At 35.1% G+C, this 26,468-nt stretch overlaps 2 protein-coding genes across 2 annotated transcripts in view; one reads left to right on the top strand and one right to left on the bottom strand.

Moving 5' to 3' along the window:
- LOC123542809 (cysteine dioxygenase type 1-like) overlaps nucleotides 1-10,999 on the bottom strand; it is a 33,619-nt gene extending 22,620 nt beyond the window's left edge. The window contains exon 1 of the mRNA XM_045328814.2: nucleotides 10,499-10,999. Coding sequence (XP_045184749.2) covers nucleotides 10,499-10,824 — 326 coding nt within the window. The 5' untranslated portion in view covers nucleotides 10,825-10,999. The remainder of the gene's footprint in view (nucleotides 1-10,498) is intronic.
- Nucleotides 11,000-14,550: 3,551 nt separating this feature from the next.
- The window catches only part of LOC123543184 (uncharacterized), a 69,277-nt gene continuing 57,359 nt past the window's right edge, over nucleotides 14,551-26,468 (top strand). The window contains exons 1-2 of the mRNA XM_045329273.2: nucleotides 14,551-14,687; nucleotides 18,151-18,275. Of these exons, the coding sequence (XP_045185208.2) occupies nucleotides 18,219-18,275 (57 nt within the window). The 5' untranslated portion in view covers nucleotides 14,551-14,687; nucleotides 18,151-18,218. The remainder of the gene's footprint in view (nucleotides 14,688-18,150; nucleotides 18,276-26,468) is intronic.

Genomic DNA, 26,468 nt, shown 5'->3' with positions numbered 1-26,468 from the left:
TAACCTGGATAAGTACAAAGTCGATTTTGCTGAGGTAGGCTTTCTGAGCATGCATAATTATATAACATGACTTTGTATAAATCTAACGAAAATGATTCAGTAGGAATACCTTCAGAGAAAAAAAAAGTCATATACTGTACACCACTAAAAACAAAGCTCCTCCCCTCCATCCCCAATTAACCAATCATGCTAGCTATTCAAGTTTAATTTGCGGATCCTATTCTGTCGTTTACATTACGCAAGATCTCCGAAAAAAATTAATTCATTTCTTATATTTACATTATATTTCCTTTCCATTTATAAACAAGATTACATCATAAATTGCACATATATAGTTGCATTAAACCTGGCCATTAATATTACCTTAGGTTATGTGAAATTTCAGCATTGGACCATTTCAAATGTATTAAAATGAAGATGTGTAACAGTTCTTTGAAAATGGTAAGTTTTCAAAGGCCAGTTGAACATCTGTATTGTGGTCACTTTATACACTTAACCTGTATACATATCAGTAAACTGAAAACTGTTTTGTTATGAGTAATGTACATGTTTTATGCTTTCCAAGTTTCATGTTAACTCCTTCTTTCTGTGATTTAGTGTCATTTGACCTTTTTATTTGAAACTATGAGGCTACTTGTCTAGCTTGGCTGCATAACTGAACTAGATTAAAAACAAGGAATCGGTAAAACCGAATGATGCTCCCGGATGTCCCAATATGTGGAATAATGTATTAGAAACAAACAAAATGGAGATAATAAAAAGAAGAACAAGGAGCTGCGTTCAATAAACGCTTGATGCCCACGGTGGCATCCTTGTCGATACAAAGCAACCTAAGTCCAAAACGAGGTTAAGTTCAAGGTCAAGGTCAAACTGAGGTCTGGTGATGTCTGAAGATGAGGAATGGTCACAGGTTACATCTGCATTAGTATCAAGTCATTCTAGTAAGGGGTATTGATGTTAGAGGAAATGGTCCCATTTGGTTAACCTCGTACGGATGAAGAACGAACAAACGGACTGACAGGACAATCAAAAAGGGGACATAATTCATATAACATTTGTGCAAGAGTTATGCACCTTGTGTCATATGATGTGGGTGATGATGTGGAACAACTACTTCAAGTTTGAATTAAATCTGTTTCCTAATAACTGAGATAGAGTGAAAATGCATCAAAATTTACCTAAGATTCTAAGTAAAAAAGGGGGCATAATTCATGAAAAAATGGTCCAGCATATTGCACCTTCTGTCATATGATGTGAGTGGTAAGGTGGAACAACTATTTTAAGATTGAATCAAATCCATTTAGTAATAAGTCAGATAAAGTGAAAGTGCACCAAATTAACCTGAAATTCTAAGTATAAATGGGGGATTATTCATGAAATATTGGTGCCAGAGTTATGATCCTTGTTCCAAATGATATGGGTGATGATGTGGAACAACTATTTTAAGTTTGAAACAAATCCATCAAGTAGTAACAAAGAAAATGAGAAAGTGCATCAAAACTTTAACCAAAGTGCAAACGTGGAAGGATGCCGACGCAGACGCCAGGTTGAGTAGGATAGTTCTTCATACTTCCTATAGTCGAGCTAAAAACTAGGTAAGGTAGAGTTATGCTTCTTTGACAATTCACTTCCTGTCAATAGCTTCTATCATTTTGTTAAATTTCAATGAAATGCCATTAATACTTTTCAAATAATGCTCTTGTATAATAAAGGGAGATAATGAAAAACTAGGTAAAGTAGAGTTACTTTTTGACAAAAGTATGACAGACTGACAGACATACAGAAGCCCATATGATTCGGTATTAGGTGGAAGACTTAAGTGGTTACTACTGTCCTAGGCCACACCTCCTACCACCTAAGGTATCAATCGTTTGCTCGGACAGACGGACAGACGAATGACAAAGCAGCAGCAACATCAGGGAGCATAATAAATTCTATTTAAACCTGGCCTTTTTAGTACCTTCATGTCTGCAGTCTATTTAATTAATTTATAAACATTGGCAACAGACATCTGGAAGTTGGCAACAGAAATCCAGAATGTTAATTATTGTTCTATACCTTGTGAGGATGTGACTATAATTAAAAGTTCTTTTTTCCCTTAAATACATGTAATTGTCTTACATTTACAACAACTGTAATATGTCAAGAAATGTGGCTTGAATGTGATTGATCACTTTAAACTTATCCATTTTCATTTTTGCCATTAAATCAATTGCAGATGGAAAATTCCCACTATTTAGTAGTATGTTCTGCATCATCAATCTCCCATTGGGAACTTCTTTTCAATTAAGCCAAATTAATACAAATGGAAACCACTGGTCAAATGAATTTTTCAATGACAATTTTATAAACCGATTCTATAAACCGGAGGTAATCAAAACAACTCATATATTTACAAGTATTCTTAACCCTTAATTACCCTGCTAATTTTCTATGATGAACTTGTCCATCTTTCAATTTGGACAGTACCAATTACCTCTTAAATGGGGTGCTTCCCCAAAAAATACTGACTGAATGGTGCACAGTGCAGATCATTGGTCCCAAAGGTAGAATCAATACTGTCCAGCATAAGGGTTAATTCTTTGAAATATTTAACCTTTAGCATGCTAGGTAAATTGTCGTCTGCTAAAATTGTAAAGTTCATTCAATTTGCTCCAAAGTTGGAAGAAATATTGTCAGAGTAGCAAACAGCTTGGAACCTGATCAGACGCCGATTTAATCGGCGTCTGATCTGGTTCCAAGCTGTTTGCAAAGGCTGTTAAATTCGCCTGCAGCAGGCTAAGGGTTAAGTGCAATATTTTCATGTACTGTAACAACATAAAAGATAAAACCATGTACTAAGGTACTGATGTTCAAAGAGTAAAAATGGATTGTTTGGTTTGGGTTTCACGCCACTTTTCCACAGTATTTCATTTATGTAATGGTGGGCAGTTAACCTAATCAGTGTTCCTGGATTCTATACAGTACAAACATGTTCTCCACAAGTAACTGCCAACTTCCCCACATGAATCAAAGATAAAGGCAAATAATTTTATCAATAATGTTTTTCATCAAATTGTCACAAAGAACATACGTCTCACCTGAGGATCTAACACATGATCTATAGTTTTGCGCTCTCCCTATTGAGCTGAACAGGATTGATCTAAATACAAAAGTAAACAAATTTCATGTTCAATACTTTAACTTACGCAATACCAGGATGTCATAATATATGTATGGAAAAAGTAAATACCTCTTTAGAATTTTTTTTTACTTCTTAGTGGGCTAATATAATTATATTGTATATCTAGAGGTTTACTTTCGATCAAAAACAAAAATGTCAAAAAGAATTGTTGATCTCACTAATCAGCTATTAAATTTTATGTAATCCTTTGAATTCCAAGTAATACTATTTAAATCTATTCCATGTCTATGTTTCCAAGTAACATTAAGGTTGAACGTCTTAGAACTGACCTACATGTAGAATCTGAAAATTTATCTGTAAAAAAAACATTATTATTTTGTCTTAGGTTTGAAGTTCGCATGATGACTATTAAGTGTGTTATGGAGCCACTTAAAGCAGTTTTTCAGACACAGACAAGCTCCTTTTTAACACAAGTGATTTTCTTGAAAGCCAGGTGGGGGGCAAGTTCCTTAAAAGATTCCAACAGCAAGACTCAAACCAACAGAGGTGGGAAGCCGATGATGTGGTTCAAAGTTCATGGAGACTTTTTGCTATTGTTCACAGCCAAATATAGTACTACATGTAGGCTATTTACCTTAGTCAAAAATTGCTATATTTTCCCCTATTAAAAGAATGTCAAAGTATTTTGCCCTAAAACATTACATAATAATACATGGTAAATAATTTTATGACAGTCTGTGTTCATATATATTTTTCAAGCCCAAATTATCCCACCATGTTTCAAAATGCTGTTTAAACCACACTACAGTTACACCATGTGTTTAATTCTCATCAGGTGTCAATGTTGAAAGTTCAAAAGTAAATTGGCATCGGTTCTTGCAAATTGGAAGTGTTCCTGTTTGTGTAGGTTTCAGATTTGTATTTTCCCCTTTTTGGCATTTATAGCACTATAGTTATGTAGGGATAACGCATGTATTTTCATGTTATATCATCTGCAGAATTTTGAGGGATTGGTAATAGTGCCCAAGCCCAGTATGGATTCTATAGATGTTTTAACATGAAATGAACATGTGTTAATGCTATTTTAACATAAAATGCGTAAAACACTAATAAACAAATAAATTATCCTTAGAAGTTCAATAAATTTCCATGAAATGCACGGAAATGTCTGCATTAATTTTTCATGTTGACGTTATTTCCTTTTGAATTATCCGTTTTGGGCTGTAATGCGTTTACGCTTTGCCACGAAACGCGCATATAGATAAAAAGGTGTTACAACAGCATGTGAGCATGCCAGCAGAATCTCTCCGTTAACACACGTTTTTTCTCCTGGTAAAACACCCCCAAAAGTGGCAAGAGCAGCAATATTCCTGGAGGTATTGGTAAAGACAGTGGAAAAGTTTTTATTGCAATGGAGGCCCACGTTTGATTCCCAATGCGGGTTCTTCTTTTTTCTTGATTTGGCATTTTTAAGACAGTTTTAAACATAAACTCGTATTCTAATGTTCATAATATGACCAAACTTCAATTTTAAAGAAGGATCATTTTTAACTGAAATCTCTGACAGTTAGTGCCTTTAAGGCTAAATTCTTCTTCAGTGAGGTTTGTGATACTCTTTTCCAATGAAAATTAATTTGTAATACCTGCAGGATAAAACTATTTCTATGATATCTAATCAAACTGTTAATGAACTTCTATTGATCAGTAACAGCTTGGTCGGTCCACTCTTAGTTGACCTATCAAAGTATAAAGGCTTGCATTGCTTATTTCAATTGCTTTGGTCTGTTACTACAGCTACACATTGGTCACAGGAAGGTAACATTACAGAATAGAACAGATCTTCCATTCACCTAGGTGTATGATGTAACACATGGGGTTGTTGCAGTACTTGCAGCACATGGGGTTGTTTGCAGCACATGGGGTTATTGCAGTACTTGCAGTATTGTAATTTAAAAAGAATCTAGCAGTTCACTGAGAAGTGATTTTTTTTCTTGGATTTAACATCACAACAACAGATTTCAAGTCAGATGGTGATTTTCGCAGCTATAATGCTGCAGGAAGAAAACAGGTGCTCATCCCGACCCGACCAGACCCCATCATTATCTCTGGTGTAGGAAGCAGGTAGCTGAGTAGAATCACTGATCTCTTGCAAGCCAACTGGATGATTTTCTCACATGACTATCATGCAAGGCTGGTGTGAAGCTTAATAAAATCTGTAAAAAGATCCTTTTTAAAGCTTTGTACTTCTTATGCTGTGCCAGTTAGAATACATAAATGTATTACATACAAAAATAATCTTATATCATTTTGTTCTCTCACGATCTTTTAGTAAAAGCTTACAAAATTAATGTTCTGAATATCTAGCATGCAGATCAGACAAAAACTTTAATTTATAAATATCTCTATAGATAAAGATTACTGTAAGTCTTATATTTCACGTTGTTTTTTTCGCGATTTTCCAATTTCCAATTTTTTCATGAGTTTTATTAATTTGCGAGGTTGCCACATCGAAATCGAGAATTTCCAGTATTTATATATATATATATATATATATATATATATATATACTTAATAATATTAAGACAGAAAATTTAGAGAGACAGATGAATTCGCGAGAAGGTTCATTTGCGAAATTTCGCGAAAATAAAAACCTCATGGAAAACATGGAAAAATAGACTTTTACAGTACCCTTGAGGGAACCAAAAAGTGGCTGACCTGTCATCTTCATTAGTCAAGAATACATGACGTGTATCTAAATTGGAAATGGAACTAGCTGACCTTTGTATCAGATTGGTTTGATTTCAGAGGTGTCTCTCTTTACATGTTTGATTGTAATTTTTAACTTTAATCCATCGTATCAGAAGAGCTTTTCCAGGTAATTTGATTGAATGTACTTTAGGACTTAAATCCATATTATTAGATATGTACATGCCCATTTTACCATAAAAATTCATTTTTTGATTTGCATTTATAATTTAACCGATATTTAGACGTCTCAAAATGTGAAAAAGGTTATGTCAGGTTATATTATCTATCTTAAAGGCCTATTTAGATTTAAAGCCAACTTTAAAAGACACAGTTTGTCAACTCTCTAGGTTACTAATCTGTCATCTCAGGACTATTATTTAAATTGTTTTTAGATCAGGTAGCAATTTTTAGCTCAACTTAAACACGCAAAGGACAGACGTTGACCATAATATCAACATGCGTTAATTTGTTCCTTTTGAATGTTAAGGTTATAACTATTTATTGAATCGTTTAATAACTACACTTAGTAATTTAAGGCCTAAAAAAATTGTTTGTTTCCGGTATTTCGACCTACCCTAAATTTTTGGCACAACCCTAAATGTTTTTGGAGAATTTTGGAGCCTTGGAGAATTTTTTTTCTTCAACTTTTTAACAAAAGGTTGCAAAACTGCACCTTTTATGCTTTAAACATGGTCAGTGATGTTAGAAATCTACTTACTGATGCATAACCCCCTTATTTGTGTTCTTTTTTTATATAAAAATAATTTGCGAAAAGTCTGATTTAATGAAAAAAAATAATCCCCCTCCCTCACAACAAATGTTACTGGCATACTTACCCTAATATTTTTGAGCATGTCACCATAAACAAAAAAGTTTTTTTAGGCCTAAGGCAGACTTATAAAATGGTTATGAAACCGTGTTAAAGATATCTAATGCCCATTGTTACGTAAAATATTTTATTTTCTGATATTTATTTTTCTAGTACTTGTACTTAATCCTCCTCGAAAATATCTAACTGCACTAAATATGTAAAATAATTGCGTTTGTGGAGCAACAGTCATAATTCAATGTCATGCAGTATTATAGTCTAGTAACAGTTACTGTGAAATCATTTAATTTCGTGGGCACGAAATTTCGTGGTTTCGGTCAAAACGGCTATTTCGTGGGGTTATGAATTCATGGATTTCAACTTTTGAACATAAAATGAATGGAAAATTTACTTGTTCGTTGGGATTAAATTTCATGGATTGACTCAACCACGAAATCCACGAAAATTAGTCTCCCACGAATATTAATGACTTCACAGTAACTGTTAATAAAAGACTTCCAGTTCACATAGCTGTATAATAATGTATTAAGTGAGTGCACTTATGCATATACAGTAAAGTTAATACAAATCCACAAGTTAATTTCATATTTATGTCAACCAAACATAGAATTTTTTTTTTGTATTTTGAAATACCACTTTTGTCTAGTGTATACAATTATCATTTTCTGGGGAAGGGAATATTTCCATTATAATTATGGGTACAGCAATTCGCATTTACTGGTATTTTCCACATTTATGCCACATTTTATATTTTCTCACAGCATTGAACATGAAAAGTTAGCTCATGTTTCAGCAACTGTGTAGTTCTAAACAATTCAGACACATGTTGAAGTTAATAGGCTGTTTTTAAAACTATACTACAATTTAGAATATTACAAATTGTACAACGGAGAGCACATTATTCTAGAATTAGCCATATTGCTGGGATCCTGCGAGCACATATTATTGTACTCAGCACTTATGGACAAGACACTTGCCAAGGAAGATGACAGTGGGATGTACCATCAGAACAAGACAGTTTGTTCAATGCAGGGATCACTTTAGATTTACATAAGATGTTAACATATAACAACCCTGACATATAACTGCAGAGATGAAACCGCAGATGCAACTCAGAATTATAAATGTAGATGAACTCTTTTTTTTTTTTAAGAGGAATTTTTGTCAAACATGCTTTTTTAAAAAGGGCAAAGCGACCAAAAGCTGACCCCCAAAAATGGAAAAAAAAAAACCACTGAACTGATCCAGCAGCTCTATAAAATTTACATGTTGATCAGTATTATTATACTAGCAGAAAGTAAAATTGAGATATTTGAGCCATGCCATGAGAAAACCAACATAGTGGGTTTGCGACCAGCATGGATCCAGACCAGCCTGCGCATCCACGCAGTCTGGTCAGGATCCATGTTGTTCGCTTTCAAAGCCTACTGCAATTAGAGAAACCGTTAGCGAACAGCATGGATCCTGACCAGACTGCGAGGATGCGCAGGCTGGTCTGGATCCATGCTGGTCGCAAAGCCACTATGTTGGTTTTCCCATGGCACGGCTCATTTTATGTCTGGGTGCCACAATGTATTTCCTAACCTTTCATACAAAAGATAAAAACATGATTTTTAACCAGTGTTTTTTCTAGCTGATTTGGGAACATAGCCTATACCCCCAAAATTGGGAATTTTGACGCGTAAATGTTCCATATTGGGAAATGTTTAGTGCCATAGGATATAGTAAAAATGTGTTTAGCACTTTCTCATACACTTGTTTCACATTGTAAAACCTCTTTAACATACTGCCATTACAAAATTATCCATAATTTGGTCAATGTTTGTGCAATTTTGATGAAATTTTTTTCAAAATGTAGATTGGGAATATTTGCACTAATTTTGGGAAAAATACATACTTTTTGGCATTGGGAATATAGCCGAATAACGGCTATAAAAAGGGACAGAAAAAAACCCTGTTAACATTTAAACAAGTTATTCAATTTCAGTAAAAACTATTTTACAGAGTATTTACCTCTGACATAAAAACTTCTGATATAGTGACTTGCGTTTTAAATTTACATGTAATTCAGTAAATCATTAAATGCAAACTGAATGACTTTCTGTATGTATTCAAACAAATCTAAATCTACAACTTTGTCGTACGCTGCCAAAAAAACAAAGTCATTGCCAAATGATCAAACATAATAATGTTAAATATGAAATATTATGTAATTAATCTTTAATTTTTATGTATATTTTATGTATTGTGCTTCAAAGGCATTTTTGAACATATTAAAGTGGCATTATGCGCATCTTACTGTACACAGTGTGCTTTTTGGTGAATGTTTTATAAAAGCAATTTTCAGTTGCTGTTTATTTAAATGTGTTAAATTAACGATAATGCCACATAAGTATTTGAAGTTGATGGTTTAGAAATAAGGATATCGGATGATTTCTGAAGTTGAAGGGAAGCAATGCCTGCGTGCAGTGTGACTTTTCTTAAAAAGACTGCCCCAGTCAAAATAAGAAAAGTCATATTTTGAAAGTTATTATTTCGTACTAGTAACAGGAAGAGTTTGGTATATTGGGTTAAAAGCTATAATTTTCTCCACTCTTTACACATACATCTATTTTGGCTGTTTTTTTAATTGAAAAATGCGCATAATTCCACTTTAAAAATTTTTCACATAATTTTTGGCAGAAAATATTCAAAATTATTTTATACTGACCAAGCAGCCCTCTACTATTTTGCAAAATATAAACGAATCCAAAGCTTTTTAAGTGACTGAGAAATTTTATCATTATTAAAGGAAGTGTTAATGGTTCTCGTCTTCGCTACAGTAGTACTTCAAAATCTTCAAAGTAAATTTAGGTTACTGTGATAGATAACACATAATATTTATTGACACACATTTACCATAAAATCTGGGTGAAAAGATAAATTTCTATGACCTTGAATCTCGCTATATCAGTATGCTTTTTTTAAATAGGCCAGTCTTGGTCAAAAGTTAACATATTTCTGAACAGACTGGTGCAATCAATATCTTCTTCATCTCCTTCTATATTAGTAATGGTAAACATTCAATAATGATACATCATGTGGCCATGGGCGGGGGGTTAGAGAAAGTAAAAGACTGTCGGGTTTCCTAGGCTACTCAATCCACCTAGTGTTTCCTAACAGTTGTGATAAAAAAAGGTGCAAAAACTTAACACCTTTAAAAACCTTAATATCTACACATAAACTGTCTATCTACAACAAAGAAATTTAACTACTGAAATAGAAAATTCTCTTGTAATAAAACAGTTCTGACTTGTAGATTTTTTTTAACTTCTTATGTAAGAAGACTTCCTCTTGAAAGAAACAAAGAAAAAAGCTGAAACTGGGCTTATTATAATACAATATATACAATGCAAAAAAAAAAGACATAGAACTGTTCAAAAATCAAATTAGCTACTCCCATTGCGGTGAGTCCTTGGGTAAGGCACTTTATCATGATTGCCTGCTGGAGGTAAGGTAATATATTGGTTTTAACTGTTCTTAAAATAGTGTCGCTTTTGATCAAAAGCTCTACAGAGCTTACTTTCATGCATTGTTTCACAAAGTGATGGTAAATAAATAAAAAATTTACCTTTAATTACCCTTACCTTTACCTTTATATTAAACTATATTCCATTTTGAGTACATAATTATAGAATTTGCATAATTAACTTAATTATATAATCACAATACTTGTAGTTAAGACCATTTCATAAATTTATATGAAAAAAAGTGGTGTTCTTAACTTTAGTAAATATGCATTAAAACTCTTCACAAACCTGTGCACATCCCACTTAGCAAATTTCTTCCATTCTTTGTAATTACTCTTGTACATGCCCATAAATGCTTTAACAAAATCAACGTTTACTTTGTCATGGGCAAAAATTTTATGAAGGCCCTCTATCAAATCATTCAGAGATTTTGGAGGTTTCAATGCTTCTAAGTCTGTATGATTTTTCCCATCAGGATCATGTTCATATCCAGTGTCCATTTTCTCAAAGTCCCTGCACTGACAATTTTTATCCGTAATACACTCCATATCCGAATAATTGTAACTTGACGCACTTTTATCTGAACAACAATGTCTAACAATTACTGGTTCCATAAATTCAATGAAATTTCTTGTATATGTATACTATATATATACTAGTGAATAGATAAGAGACTTCTAGGGCAAAATACCACGTACGCAGAGTTGTTGTTTGTAAAAATAACGTCTCACTCAAAATAATAACTATTTTGTTTACCCACTGTACCGAAATAGTCTGACACAGTTTCGTGATCAATGTAACCTTTCCGAGGTCAAGGTTAGGTCAAAAATAATATTGGTCGACTTCGATTTGGTACGCGCTGCGCATATAAACTACGGTTGCGCGGCATATATTCATCGTAAATGTATCTGCAAATTGCAAATGTACGGAATGAGAGAGAGAGAGAGAGAGTGCCTTTTTTACAAGTCGGCAGGAGATGCACGTGCTTGTCATACTATGCGTTATCATTATTTTTTCAAGTTAGTCTTTGATGATTTTAAAACTTACTGTAAACAAAATGCATACGTTTGAATGCATACGGTACACTTGAATTCCTTTGGGAAAAAGATAAGTTACACGTGCACATATTGAATGACGTCATAAATTAAAGCGATTTTTAATTTACAATGTGTTTGAAATGTTGCAACATCAACAGTAGGCAAGAAAAATGATCTAACATTTCTGGCTGAGTAAAGCAGGTGTTTTCCCAACGCTTGGAACAGCGTGGATAAAGAACCTCGCTATCGCTCGGTTTCCTATTTCAGACTGCCCTGCCCCTCGGGCTGGGAAAACTCTGTCTTACACAGACAGTCTTTTATATTCTTTTATTTATTCGTTTCGTTCTCGTTGTCAGTGTGTTGTACTTTGTGTAAATGTTAATCATGAAGTAATTAATAAATACACTGCTATGGGGCTGTGATTTGAGGAACTCATTAATAAATACACTGTTATGGGATCGTGGTTTGAGGAAACTCAGATATTTATATCATCATTTGTTTTTAGATTGCCTACCATTCTTGTTGCCATTCGCTAAACATTTAAGTTGCACTGGTGTCTTACTAAGTTGTTATAAAGGTTGGTGAGCATGATTATTATATATATCAGTCTTAATTTTTTTTATTGATCATCGTACTTTTACTGGATGTGTGCACCATATGTCAGTTTCATTTCATGATCAGAAAGAATTTCAAAGTAATTTTCACGTTCTTCTTGATTTCTGACACTTCATTTGAAACATTTATCATGTATGCCCCTTTTCCTAAAATGCAAATAAATTGTATTTGCATTTTTGGTATTAAATGTCATTTGCTAGGTATTTGCCCATTCAAATGCACCAGAATACTTCCTTGCAGGTGACTGTCTTATAAATGATCACTGATTATTTTATTATATCGAATTTTCTGTCTGAAATACAGCCCGTACTTCGCCACTGAATACAAAACTCTGCATTCAACTCCCATTGGATAAGGAAAGCTATTCGATGATAGGACTACTTGATTTAGTTGTAGCATCAAATATAACGTCAAAAAATAACGTAATAATGGCGCCGCAACGTTCTATGCGCCGAAAAGTGCACCGTTTCAAACGAGATTTCAGCTTAAACTGTCTAAAATTTTAGTCATTTTTGGCTTTCATTTTTTTTCTTAAATACATGTAGCTCTATTTTAATTGTCGGTTAAACGTTCTTTTTATAACAGTTTTTAACAGATTTCTTTGTGTTTTTCGACACATTCTTTCAAATCTACACAATATTGATCTGAATGACTGGCAGTGAAATCATGTCATTTAATGTTTTGCTGTAATTAATTATTGCATATATTTATGTTCAATTCAGTATTTTTGTAAATACATACGCATATCCATCTGTAAATTTAAAAATCTTATAGTTTTTATTGCTTAAAGAATATTTGTATAATTTTACTTCTTTCTTAAATCAGATATTACCCTATTTGCAATGTAACTTGTAAGTCCAAACAAAGAAGTATAAAATACATATTATTTTTATAGCTCTTTGGTCCAAACTGCATAATTTTTATGCTTAAAATATTTAACAAGTCATCAAATATAATAACCAGGTGTTGTTTTGACCAAAGAGCTACAAAAATAAATTTTATACTTCTTTGTTTTGACTTTGTCGAAAAATAGCTTATTGTTAAATCCATAACAGACTGGGGGAATTCGGCCAGTAACGGCAAGACGGTGTTTCAATTATTTTGAAAATGTCCAGATTTTTTCATCAACTTTCTACGCTCATGCAAAATTATTGGAGAGGCGAAACGGCTGAAATCGATAGAGCGTTACCAGGGACACGTGTATTGTCAATTAGCGGAATCGCCAAGTGTCAAAAATCATAAGTTAATTGGGGGATTATCTTTTTGGTGGTGGGACGGCCGCTCGCCATTAGTTTGTATATGTCATATCAGCTCAATCAGTTAATGCAGTAAAGAAATTGCTTTCACTTTAAATGGATCTTTTGAAATAACACGTAAGTAAAAATGTTTTAAGTGTAAATTATCTGTAGAATACATATGCAATTTTATATTAAAAAATAGAAATGAACATTAATTGTCTTTCACATCACTCTTTCTTGTTTTTACCAAAGAGCTATAAAAATAAACTGTATTTTATGCTTCCTTGTTTTTTCCCCTTTTATGATTCAATATTTTCTGACGATGGTTGATGCTTAAAGAGTAAAGCTCAATAAATATGTTATAAGCTTCCAACACATTGATACAGTGGCTCCTTTTTATAAATGACAGGAAAGTCCACAGTTTGCAAGACAATGAAACGTTTTGAAATTTCAGTGACTTTCAGAATTATTTAAAGCAATGCTAAAATAGAGCTACTTGGTAAAATTGGCACACGTAACGTCTTGATATAATTGGCTATATGGTATCTTAATGCAAGGAAATCGTGTCATTTATGGTGCAATTTGCAAAAAATATCCCACAACAAGGAGGGGGCACCCCTCTCATACTCACCCCTTTAATGTCCGCCCTAATAGCAGATGCCTGGCGACGTGCCTCAATAAAGTTTCTTGTATCTTGATCTTCTTAATTGATTTGCTTAACTGATATGCTTAATTGATTCGCTTAATTGATACTGATGTAATAAAACAATGAGCGAGTAAAAAATTTGACAATCTCCGGCTGCTTATTTAATGCTTGCCACTGACCGTTCCAAGGCGGTGCCCCACTGTGTTCCTTTGTTTGTTCGTATTGTCCTCTTGTGTAGGCTTTGTTTGTGTGCGCGTGTATGTGTGTGTGTTCCTTTGTTTGTTCGTTTTGTCCTCGTGTGTTGGCTTTGTGTGTGTGCATGTGTGTGTGTTTGTTGTGTGCACGTCTGCGTGCTGTAGGTTTCGTTTTGGGGAGGCTGTGATTTTGGTACGTGGCATTCCCTGTTTGATATTTGTCTTTGTTTTTAGAATAGTTGACCTATAAATGCTTATATCTGTTCTATTTAGCTGCTTTATCTTTGTTAATCTCGGTTTAAATTAGGCTATTTGCTTGTCAGAAAATAGCTTATCAGCTAATGTTAATTTATTCAAAGACGTAAATATCTACGTCCATGATTTATTATATTGTAATCTAACGTTAATTAAATAAAGCTTTTTGTATCAAGTAAATCTAAACCTTTAGAAACAAGTCAGACCCCATTCCTTTTGAGGATTCCCTGCCGTTGGATACTAGATTTAGTTATACACAGTGACACGGTGTAACTACCGCATATCGATTTAACTGTTATACCCGGTGTAATCAGCGTTACGGAATTTACCGAAAATACCCGCAATTCGTGAAACAGGCTGCTGCGGCTGCGCACGTGTAATTTATGTTAATTGACACAATAATGGCTGACGATCGATTAGTGTAATGGAATTCTGTATTCAACATGTGTTTACATTATTATTTTAAGCCGAAAATGTAGTTTATTTGTTGAAGTAAGTATTATTTAGTCATATCCGTCAACACGTATGAATCACGATATGAGAAAATGTCTCTTTGATGATTTTGAGAGCCTCTTGGGGCAATGACAGTAATGTAAACATAACATACATAAATAATTTGCTACGTCTGTGTTAAGAATATGTGAAATATAAGTAATAGCTTTGAGCAGACCTTAAAGTTAGATCTAGCTCTACTAAGATTTTATTTTTTCCTCGCAAATTATGTTGGCCGCTGGAACTCTCACTGAACACATACTTCAACTAACTGGCATATTATTATTGTGTATTGTACTTACTAGCCTTACTCATCTGGCTTATCAGGATGACTTATTTTATGTTTTGATATGTTATAGTTGTCATCCCTCCAGAGGGATGGCGACAGTCAAAAGTTATCACGTGGTCCCAAAACATCCTAGAGCGGGTGTGGGTATTTCCGAACAGTTAAGCAATAATGTTGAATGTTCGGAAATACCCACTTATATTGCCATTTAAAAACAACTTGTGTATAGAGTGATTCCAGCTGATTTAGTGTGTATAATTCCGAACTATATAAGTATACAGATATTGTCAGTATAGTGTATTGAAGATATTACCTATTGGACGTGTATTTCCGAACAGAGGGGGTAATTCCGAACAACAGTGGGGCTAATTCCAAACAGTTCCAACTTCTTAAAAACAGAACGTTTGTTTGTTTACAATGATAAACACAGACATTCTTTACGGTATTACTTGCATTTTTAACAAAGAAACTTTATAAAACAAAACATATAACTGGAATTTACAGAGCATCTGTATCTAAACCTAAATTTGCAGAAGCACAGCACAACATCTGTGACAACTTTCTACATGATTCATGTCCGAAAACTGAATATGGTATTAACACCCTTATACATGATGCAGTGTGCAGTGTTAAAAATGTCTTAGAATCTGTGTTTAAATCAACAGTATTTGCATTCAAACGGAAGTTCGTCTGTATAGCCCAATAATTCATCTGCCACACATTTAGGGTGAAATCTGCATCCACAATTGGTGCATGTAGGGTTTTTCACATGCATAGCAGTAACGTGGACCTTGACGTGCAGGGTTGTCTTGGCATCCAAAATCTGCTTGCAACTCTTGTCAAGCTCATGCTATTGCTACACCAGTCGCCACCTCCTCTACCACAGACGGATCATATTTCACATGTTTAAAACGAGCAAATATGAATGAAAGAAAGTTGAACTCATTTTACTAAGTAGTAGAATTATTTACTTGTTACTGTATCTTTTTTATATATATATTTATTTATCTACTTATTTATTAATTTATAGTCTAGCTCTAGTTATTTGCTTCAAATATAGTATATTATTAAGTCTTTATATACACTTATTTTGGATAAACTGTTCCTCATACATTGATTGTTTGGAATTAGCCACACATTAATTAACAAGTGTGTCTAATTCCGGACGGCTTCTTTGATCTTTCAACGTTTTCCTTAATGAGAAATGCAGTTAACTCCCTTCCCACGGGACACTTGTGATGTAAGAATTCCATCAAAACATTGTCAGCGGTAAAAACCAATACTTTTAGATCCTTACATACTACTTACATCAAAATACGAAAACAGGTAAGAATGACATGCATGCAAGCTGTCTTATAAATTCTAGTCTATTATTTTGAAAAGGTGCGTGACAAAACTTTGCATTCATTGCAATATGATATGGAATTCGTTGTTATCCTGTATGTGACGCCGTAGATTAGATTGGTGCCTTTCAAGAATACAAAAATGTCATTGGAAAAATGTGTTCGGAATTACCCCCCTGTTCGGGATTACCCACACCCGCTCTATTTATATTTGGACTAATACTTACGTTAATAGTGTGTGAGATGTGTTAATAAGAAATTTAGCCCAGTAAAAGACATGTCAAAGAACTTATATATGCCATTTCATACTAGATGTGCTGGTTCTTTAAAGACCAGGTACCTGTTTTCAAGCCGCAGTATCAAACTTATTCCTGCAATTTATGGACAAAGATTATGTAATGATCAAATAGCCTTGCTCACTGCCTGAATGGTTACTTTTATTAAAGTAAATAATGCACACAATTTGCAAGTAAAATTTAAGCCTTATAATTGATGGCTAAATTTGTGTTTGGAGGAAAGGACAATAAAAATATTAAAATGGAAAGAACTTGCAGTAATAACCTCCACTGTTAACGAAGAAAATTTAGAAATGAGGAATGACAGAACAAACAGGGATGGGAACCAGTCTATTTTCAGCAATTTTGTCTATAAAAGTGTAAGGTATAAAACGTCAGTCATTGTTGATAGATGCGAAATGTTGTCAAATTAGACACTAAAAAAAAAGGACAGGCATTGGCACAGCGTTCAGAATGGTGAACGAAATATATTGCAGATCTAAACTAGAAATGTGACTCGATTTGTTTGTCAGTTAACAAAGAAGGAAATTAAGGGTTTAAAATTCTGCGTTTTAAAAGGGGTTAGCATATAATATGATGTCAGATTACCACATGAAGTCTGGTTCATTATTACTTACAGTGAATAGAGTTTAGCATAATTTTTATCAAATTTTTAAATATTTAAATTTTTTATGAGCATACTTGTGATATTTTATATTGACAGTCCAAGGTCCATCTTTGCTCAGATGCTGGGATTTTTTAACGTGCTTAGGCTTAAAAACCCATGTTAATTTTCAGAAAAGTAATTTGACACAGATATATCTTGCATGTTGGACTGTCATCTTATCCCTAGATAAACTATTGAAAATATATTTATGCCCCCGAAGGTGGGCATATAACAATCGCACTGTCCGTCTATGTGTGCGTGCGTCCTTGCATGTAAATTATTGTCTGGGCTGTAACTCTGCCATCCATTAAGGAATTTTGAAATAACATGGCATAAATGTTCACCTGATAATGAGACAACTTGTCATGCACAAGATCCAGACACCTAGCTCCAAGGTCAAAGTCACACTTAGAGGTCAAAGGTTAAAACAGCTTTAACAGGGTCTGTTTCTTGTCCGGTCCATAACTATGCCATCCATGAAGGGATTTTGAAATTATTTGGCGTGAATGTTCCCCATAATGAGACTATGTGTTTTGCGCAAGATTTAGACACCTAGCTCTAAGGTCAAGGTCACACAGCAGTTAAAAGTTAACATGGTCTGTTTCTTGACTGGTCCATAACTCTGCAGTTGATGAAGGGACTTTAAAATTACTTGGCATAAATGCTCGGGGGCATTTGTCACTAATAGTGACAGCTCTTGTTTTTTGCCAGCAAAGTTTGCCAAAAATTCCTGCAGTATCAATTTTAAGATACTATGCTGAGACTGGAGTTTTGGAGCGGAGAGTGGGCAGGACACTATAGTCTAAATCCACCCTTGCCATCTGTCGACTCTGTAATGCAAACTTACATATTTTTTTCATTGTATTAAAATGTTTCTGTTTTACATTTTCAGGAACAGCCATAAATAGTCTAGTCATGTGACCAAAATTATCCATTTTAGCACCCTGTGGTGGTGGAAGAATGGATTACAATGAAAACGAGGAAAAAACTCTAAATATTGTGAACATTCTCAACAAGGTTAGTTTTGTTGCTGTTACACATTTTCACATAATACATACAGTAAATTCAGAAATATATGTGAATGGATAATTTTTGCTATTTCACATATACATACAGTAAATTCAGAAATATATGTGAATGAATAATTTTTGCTATTTCACAAATACATACAGTAAATTCAGAAATATTTGTGAAGGATTAATATCTTTGTGAAGGATCAAACTCAGACTGCGCGATCCATCTCTCCTTATTAAGTTAAGCGGGTGGGCTGTTATGATTTTCATGGACAAGAAGGTGGTGCTTAGCTTTATTATCTGCCGCCGAAGGTGGAGGGATATTGTTCTGGCATCGTCTGTCTGGCAGTGTTCGTCTGAGCAAACAGTCATAGTTTAGGAACTATCTTATGGTACAGAGAACAAAAGAAAACAATAGGTTTATTCTGTGAACAAAGGGGGGAAAATGTTGATAATTGAAAAAGTATTTAAGCTAGAGTCACCAAACGTCACAAGATTATTACTTAGCACATGATGTTATACTCACATGTAGTATATCCACCTTGACCTAGTTTTTCCCCTTGATTTGTTTGGAAAAAAAACAAAACGAAAATGCTTATACATTGTAATTCAAGAAGTATTTCAGCTAAAATCACCAAACGCCACATAATTATTAATAAGCACATGGCCTCTGCTCACACATTGTTTATCTCCCTTGACCCAGTAAAAGCAGAGTTTTTCCCCATGACTTGGTAAAAATAGGATTTTTGGCTGTATCCAAGGAACCTATGTATGGATCTTTATGAAACTTTTACACAAATGTAGATCACTATAGGGTGTTTTGTCAGGATCACTTCGTTAATCAGTTCTTGCAGTTTAATTATTTTATTATCCATATTTAAAATTCCTACATAACAAAGTAATCCTGTGATGGATTTTCATGACAGTTAACACAAATATAGATCAGTTTAGGGCGGTGGTGCGTAAATATCTTTCATAAGGATGTCTACAGTAACTGCAGAGTAATTGCCCTTTCAATAGTTGTTTTAAAATTGATAAATTGCCACAAAATGAAATAAACCCATTGGCGGACCTACATGAAACTTAATTCAAATATAGATATTAATTTTATTATAGGCAAAGATTTTCGACTTGATTTTTTGTGTGTAAAAAATAGGAATCAGCAAACCCTTGCCTGATCCTTTTGTACATTATAACAGTAATGTATATCTGGAAATTATATCTTTCAAAATATAGTTTCCCTCATTCACGAAACAACTTATTTGGCAGGGGATATAAATTCACTGAATTTGCTAGTTGCCTATAGAAAGCATGTATTGTGACAAATCTGTTAAAGTTGGTTTGTTCAATTGTTTTATGGGGTTGAAATTAAAGTTGATTTTCAAGAGTGTTGCAGTAAATGTCTGGCAGTAAGTTAACCTAACTGGTGTTCCTGTATTTTGACAACTTCCCTACATAAATAAGAGGGCTTTGGGCCTGATAACCTTAGACACACATTTTTTGAGCCAGTCATCAAGGGGGAACACACATTGTCCTCAGCCAATCATATAGGTGAAACACATTGTCCTCATTTAATCACCAAGGGAAAACGCATTGTCCTCAGCCAATCATCAAGGGGGAACACACATTATCCTCAGCCAATCATCAAGGGAGAACACACATTGTCCTCAGCCAGTCCTCGAGGGGAACACACATTGTCTTCAGCCAATTATCAAAAGGAACACACATTGTCCTCAGCCAATTTTTAAGGGGGAAAACACTTTGTCTTCAGCAAATTATCAAAGGGGAACACACATTGTCTGCAGCCAATTATCAAGGGGGAACACATAATTGTCTTCAGCCAATTATCAAAGGGGAACACACATTGTCCTCAGCCAATTATCAACGGGGAACACACATTGTCCACAGCCAATTGTCAAGGAGAACACACATTGTCCTCAGCTAATTATCAAGGGGGAACACACATTGTCCTCAGGCAATTATCAAGGGGGAACACACATTGTCCTCAGCCAGTCCTCAAGGGGAACACACATTGTCCTCAGGCAATTATCAAGGGGGAACACACATTGTCCACAGCCAATTGTCAAGGAGAACACACATTGTACTCAGCTAATTATCAAGGGGGAACACACATTGTCCTCAGGCAATTATCAAGGGGGAACACACGATGTCCTCAGGCAATTATCACGGGGGAACACACATTGTCCTCAGGCAATTATCAAGGGGGAACACACATTGTCCTCAGCCAGTCCTCAAAGGGAACACACATTGTCTTCAGCCAATTATCAAAGGGAACACACATTGTCCTCAGCCAATCCTCAAGGGGGAACACACATTGTCCACAGCCAATTGTCAAGGAGAACACACATTGTCCTCAGCTAATTATCAAGGGGGAACACACATTGTCCTCAGGCAATTATCAAGGGGGAACACACACATTGTCCTCAGGCAATTATCAAGGGGGAACACACATTGTCCTCAGCCAGTCCTCAAAGGGAACACACATTGTCTTCAGCCAATTATCAAAGGGAACACACATTGTCCTCAGCCAGTCCTCAAGGGGGAACACACATTGTCTTCAGCCAATTATCAAGGGGGAACACGCATTGTCCTCAGCCAATTATCAAAGGGGAACACACATTGTCCTCAGCCACTTATCAAGGGGGAACACACTTTGTCCTCAGGCAATTGTCAAGGAGAACACACATTGTCCTAAGCTAATTATCAAGGGGGAACACACATTGTCCTCAGGCAATTATCAAAGGGGAACACACACTGTCTTCTGTCAGCCATATCATCATGGGGATAACGCATTAAACCCCTAATACATATTATGAAGCTTATTTAAAACACTGACTTAAACCCAACTGAAACCTCTCTAAACTTACTGTAATCTGTTAAGACTGCACTGATTCTTAGAAAAATATTTTAGTGTAGATCGGCTTATTAATCCTTTCATTCTGACCTTAGATCTACCAAGTGGAAATGATGCCTATCTCTGTGGCTTATCAGCTACACTTTTTTTCTTCCAAACTTATCATGCACATCGGACTTCTGTCTGCATCTGCTGACTATGATGGTGCTCAGAGGAGGAGCTTGTATCTGATATAATATCATACTAGAGTGATTATCATGTGTGAGTGATTCTTATCTTGCACCAGCTAGTTTGTAACAGATACTGTAAAATCATTTAATTTCGTGGGCATGAAATTCCATGGTTTTGGTCAAAACGGCAATTTCGTGGGGATATGAATTCGTGGATTTCAACTTTTGAACATAAAAGGAATGGGAATTTTACTTGTTCGTTGGAATTAAATTTCGTGGATTGACTCAACCACGAAATCCACGAAAAATTAGCCCCCCACGAATATTAATGATTCCACAGTAAGCAATCTGTCTTGTACTAACTTATCAATCTGACTAAAGTACTTGATCTTCTAAACGAAGATCTGAGAACGACCCATTCACATTCGTCTTCTGTATATTTTGGATTTCCAGTATTGCTATTTTTATTTTATCCAATCAGACGACTTGTTCGAATGTCAAAGAGTAAGAAAAATGTGCGGTCATTCTAGGGCTCGAACCCGGGGCCCATCGCTTACAAAGCAAGTGGCCTACCGACTGAGCTAGCCGGCTATCTGATACATTACGACATAAGAATTATAAATATCAAAAGTCAAGGCTACATGTAGATTTGCAAGATGTTGTAAGTTAGGCTCTGATTGGCTAGCGAAAGGGTCGTCAGAACGAGGCTATGAATAGGTCGTTCTCAGATCCTATGCGTAGCGTAATAGGAGATGTACTTCAGTCAGATTGACTAACTTATGTACTTACTTACTCTGATGAAATGGCAGAACAAAAGATAAGGCCGTAATTAAAAAATTGTTTGTTTGCGGTAACGCAACCCAAAGTGGTTTTAATGATAGCCTAAGCTTTCAGAGTGCACTGGGTATTACCCCATCATTTTAGTCTGAATTGGGTATTGGCTACAATGAATTGGGTATTCTAATGCACATAACCGCATGATTTTTAATTTAATTGGATATCCGTGCATTTATTCATTTTTATGCTCCCCCAAAGGGCGAGCATATAGTTGCCACTTTGTCCATCCTTCCATCAGTCCATCCGTCACACTAAATGATAGAGGCCATTGACGGGAAATGCAGTGTCAAAGAACCATAACTCTACCTAGTTTTTGAATGATCTCCCTTTATTCAGTTTTCTTCTTTTAGTATCTTTCCCCATACTGGGACAAGCACATGCATTGGGGAGCATCATTTGTAGGGCTGTCATTGATTGGGTCTTAGGCATATCGGCGATACCGATATATCAGAAGACAAATATCGACGATACATCGATATATCGATTATTAAGTTAGATTAACAAACTATTTGTCCGTATGCATACTATATACCTTCCTGTAAATGCTATTTTTAGTTTTATTGCCTACTTTTCATATTACTGTTTGATTGTGTTGTATTTGTATTTTTGAAATAAAAGAAATAAATAAAAATTAATAAAATCTTCCATTTTTATTTTGCCTTCACTTCTCTTTTGGATTTATCCAAATTTACAACTTTTTGAACTTTATAGTTTTTGAGGGTCTGAGTGTTTATCTGGATAGTTTTTTCTCTCTGTAAAATATCGATTTTTGAAAATGGGAATCGATAATCGATCGACAAAAAAATATCGTTGATATATCGATATCGTTTCTATCGATGACAGCCCTAATCATTTGGTTTTACCGATCCCTTGTTTATCCTTTCAGCATGGATGAAACTGTAGGACAAAGAAATAAATAAAAAAAAGGTTATTCGATCACTATGTGTATTCAGTTGAACTATTCACAATATTGTGTTGCCCACAATTTTTGAGCAACCACAGATACTTATTTGTCCATTCACTTAAAAGTTTTTTTATTGACACCTTGGCCGGAATGTGCAAATTCTTGTCAATATTCCTATTTACTGTTGATAAACTTAGTAGGGATTAATTTATATTACAATAACGGCCCCCCCCACCATCCACCCCCCAACCCTGGTGCCATCTAAATAAACACCCACCTTTTGAAAATTGCTTCACCCCATGGACCATTTATCAGGAGGCAAATGGTTGTTGGAGGCAGTCATGCAATATATGGATGTCTGTGAAATTGGAATCAATTTTATGGTTTTGTTTTAAAAACTAGGCCTCCATGATCATTTTCCATTCAAATCAGCTGATATAAATATTAATTTTTCATCACTAACAGTAATAATAGTAGGGTTATTGGGAAATAGATGCAGTGTGCTCAATATATCTAAATTAATGGCAAACTATCGGAAAAATAGGAAACCACGTATTTGAGTGATTCAGAAAAAAGCAGGAAAAATCAATGACGGCCCATTCAGAGACGTATCTGAGATTAGTTTCCTACTGGAGAATATAGATTTTATTTTCAAGCAGCAATGGTGGTTGTACCGTAAGTAGACAGGGTTGTCAATGTGACATTCTGTAAGGCTATTGATTTCTGTAGCATCTCAAAGTTTCGTGAAAGATCTCTGTATTTTTTAAAGAAAATTGACTTAATATCGTAGCCAGAGGCATTGTGGGAGCTTTATAATTTATGTACTACAGTACAACCTCTCCAGAGCAGCCCTCTCTTTGCTTTAGCAAAAACCTCTCTATAACAATATCATCAAAATTTCTCTGAGCTGAAATATACTATCAAATTTACCTCTCCAGAACAACAACATCTACATAACAGCCAATATTTGTATCTCCCAAAGGGTGTTGCTCTACAGAGGTTGCACTGTATATAGTTTTACTATAGATAAAAGTAATCGCTTTATAGTCTAACCCTTTCCCTGCTTAATTTCTATAATGAACTTGTCCATCTTTCAAATTGGGCAGTACCATTAACTGTTTAAAAGGGGTTCTTACCAAAAAAGATACTGACTGAATGGCGAACAGTGCAGATCTTGATCAGACTGCAGTGATGTGCAGGCAGATCAAGATCTACACTGGTCGCAAAGGCAGAACCAGTCGTGTCCAGCATGATAAGGGTTAAGATCAGAGACAGATGCACATTGGTTATTGTCCAATTTATTTGACCTGTCAAAAAATGGACCCGGCTTTCATTATATTCTGTTCGAGCCTATATAAGATTAACATGAAAGCCGGGAACATGTTTTGACAGGTCAATTAAATAGTACAATACATATGCTTCTAAAGGTAATGATGTTTATCATTCCATATTGTTTTGAAATTTAAATGTTGTGTGATTCATAAATAAGTAGAGAAAATAAAACCATTGCGGCTGTTTTCTGGTACCACTACCTTTTTATTTCGCTAAAGTCTGGCTGAGCACTGTGTAAACTAAATGCCTTTATGTGTCACCCGACTTTTACACAGCAGGTGCCAACAGACTACTTTTTTAGTACATGTACAGCAAGCATTGTAAAATGGTCAAGATGTCAGCTTATAATGTGCACCTCTGTGGAAATTGCTCCCTGTCCAACCCATTGTCATGACTCTCTCTGCCATCAACTCATAAAAGTTGTTGTAATTCAAAGATTAGAGAACATCCATGCATGCCTGTGCTAGAATTTTACATAATTGAACAATAAAATATACTGATATATTGATCATATAACGCTATGGAATAACTCCTTAGTAGCTTTTGATCCTGCTTAGCTCAGTAGGGAGAGTGCAGATCTACAGATTACGGGGTCGTGAGTTTGATCCCCGGGCTTCTGTTCTACCATGACCATTTGATAAAAGACAATGTGTCCGATATCATTCATCCTCCACCTCAGATTCATGTGGGGGATTTAAGCTGGCACTTACTTGCTGAAAACAGGTTTGCATTGGTACAGAATGCAGGAACACTGGTTAGGTTAACTGCAGACTGTTATATATCTGAAATACTGCTGAAAAACAGTGCTATACCCAAAAGAAACAAACAAAACTCCTTAGTACCCACTACATATCACTTCTGCAACCGAATTTTGTAAATTTTTGAAATGTGCAATAATTATGGCGCCATAAATTTCCTGTATTTATGGTTTGTTTTGTTCTGATTCTTGTTAATGGAACTATATTGTATAAAGCATATAGCTGCCTCCCTCGTTAAAATATTTTTTACTTGTAGCTACGCTGCAGGTCTTTTATTGTGTATCCTGATATGGCGCCTGAGATTCTGATATTTGAAGAAAAGAATCAATGTTGCACAGTCAGGAATTTTCTAGATACAAGTTTATTTTCTGTTTATCTAGAGATTTCTTTCCGGAATTATTAATTGAATGCTCACAAGGACCAACTGTGCGGATTTACCATATTTGTTTTTACTTTAGGAACACATAAAGCTTTATGTTAACTTTAGCATTGAAAGGTAATAATGTGCCATGTGGACTAGTCTGTTTTTAATATGTGCTAAGGTCAAGGTCTTAAACAGTGGTTCAGAGTGCTCCTGGATTTTGTTCACTGCAAATGATGGACAACTTCCTTTAAGTTAGTACATTAGTTATAGATTCAAGTGAATTGTCTTCTACCATATGGCCACTTAAGGTGTAGTGTCATTTATCACTTCATCACTTACAGTGTATTGTCTTCTATCATGTCATCACTTCAGATGTCTTATCTTCTATCATGTCATCACTTCAGACATATGAGCCATGCCATGAGAAAACCAACATAGTGGCTTTGCGACCAGCATGGATCCAGACCAGCCTGCGCATCCACGCAGTCTGGTCAGGATCCATGCTGTTCACTTTCAAAGCCTATTACAATTAGAGAAACCGTTAGTGAACAGCATGGATGACCTGAACAGACTGCGCGGATGTGCAGGCTGGTCTGGATCCATGCTGGTCACAAAGCCACTATGTTGGTTTTCTCATGGCGCGGCTCATATTGTTTTCTATCATATTAATTGTCACTTCAGGCAGAGTGTCTCCTATCATACCATCACATGAAGCATATTTTTGGCTTGGAGCTACGGCTCCAAGCCTATGTATTGTTTTTGTTTTTTTTGGTACCCAAGTGTGTGTTTGTATGATACGAAAAGCCGGGAAGCTGCCGCAATCCGAGATCAATATGTTACGAATTCAGTGATTGGTTGCAGCAACAAGTGGCCTGTGACGTAAGCTGCGCACTGCGGAAATATTGGAAGTTTTCCAATTGCAGTTGCTCTTTTGCTTGTCTATTATTAAAATGGGGG

This window comes from Mercenaria mercenaria, chromosome 19 (genome assembly GCF_021730395.1).
Source record: "Mercenaria mercenaria strain notata chromosome 19, MADL_Memer_1, whole genome shotgun sequence".
Classification (NCBI taxonomy): Eukaryota; Metazoa; Mollusca; class Bivalvia; order Venerida; family Veneridae; genus Mercenaria; species Mercenaria mercenaria.
This window is presented reverse-complemented; position numbering and strand designations above follow the sequence as displayed.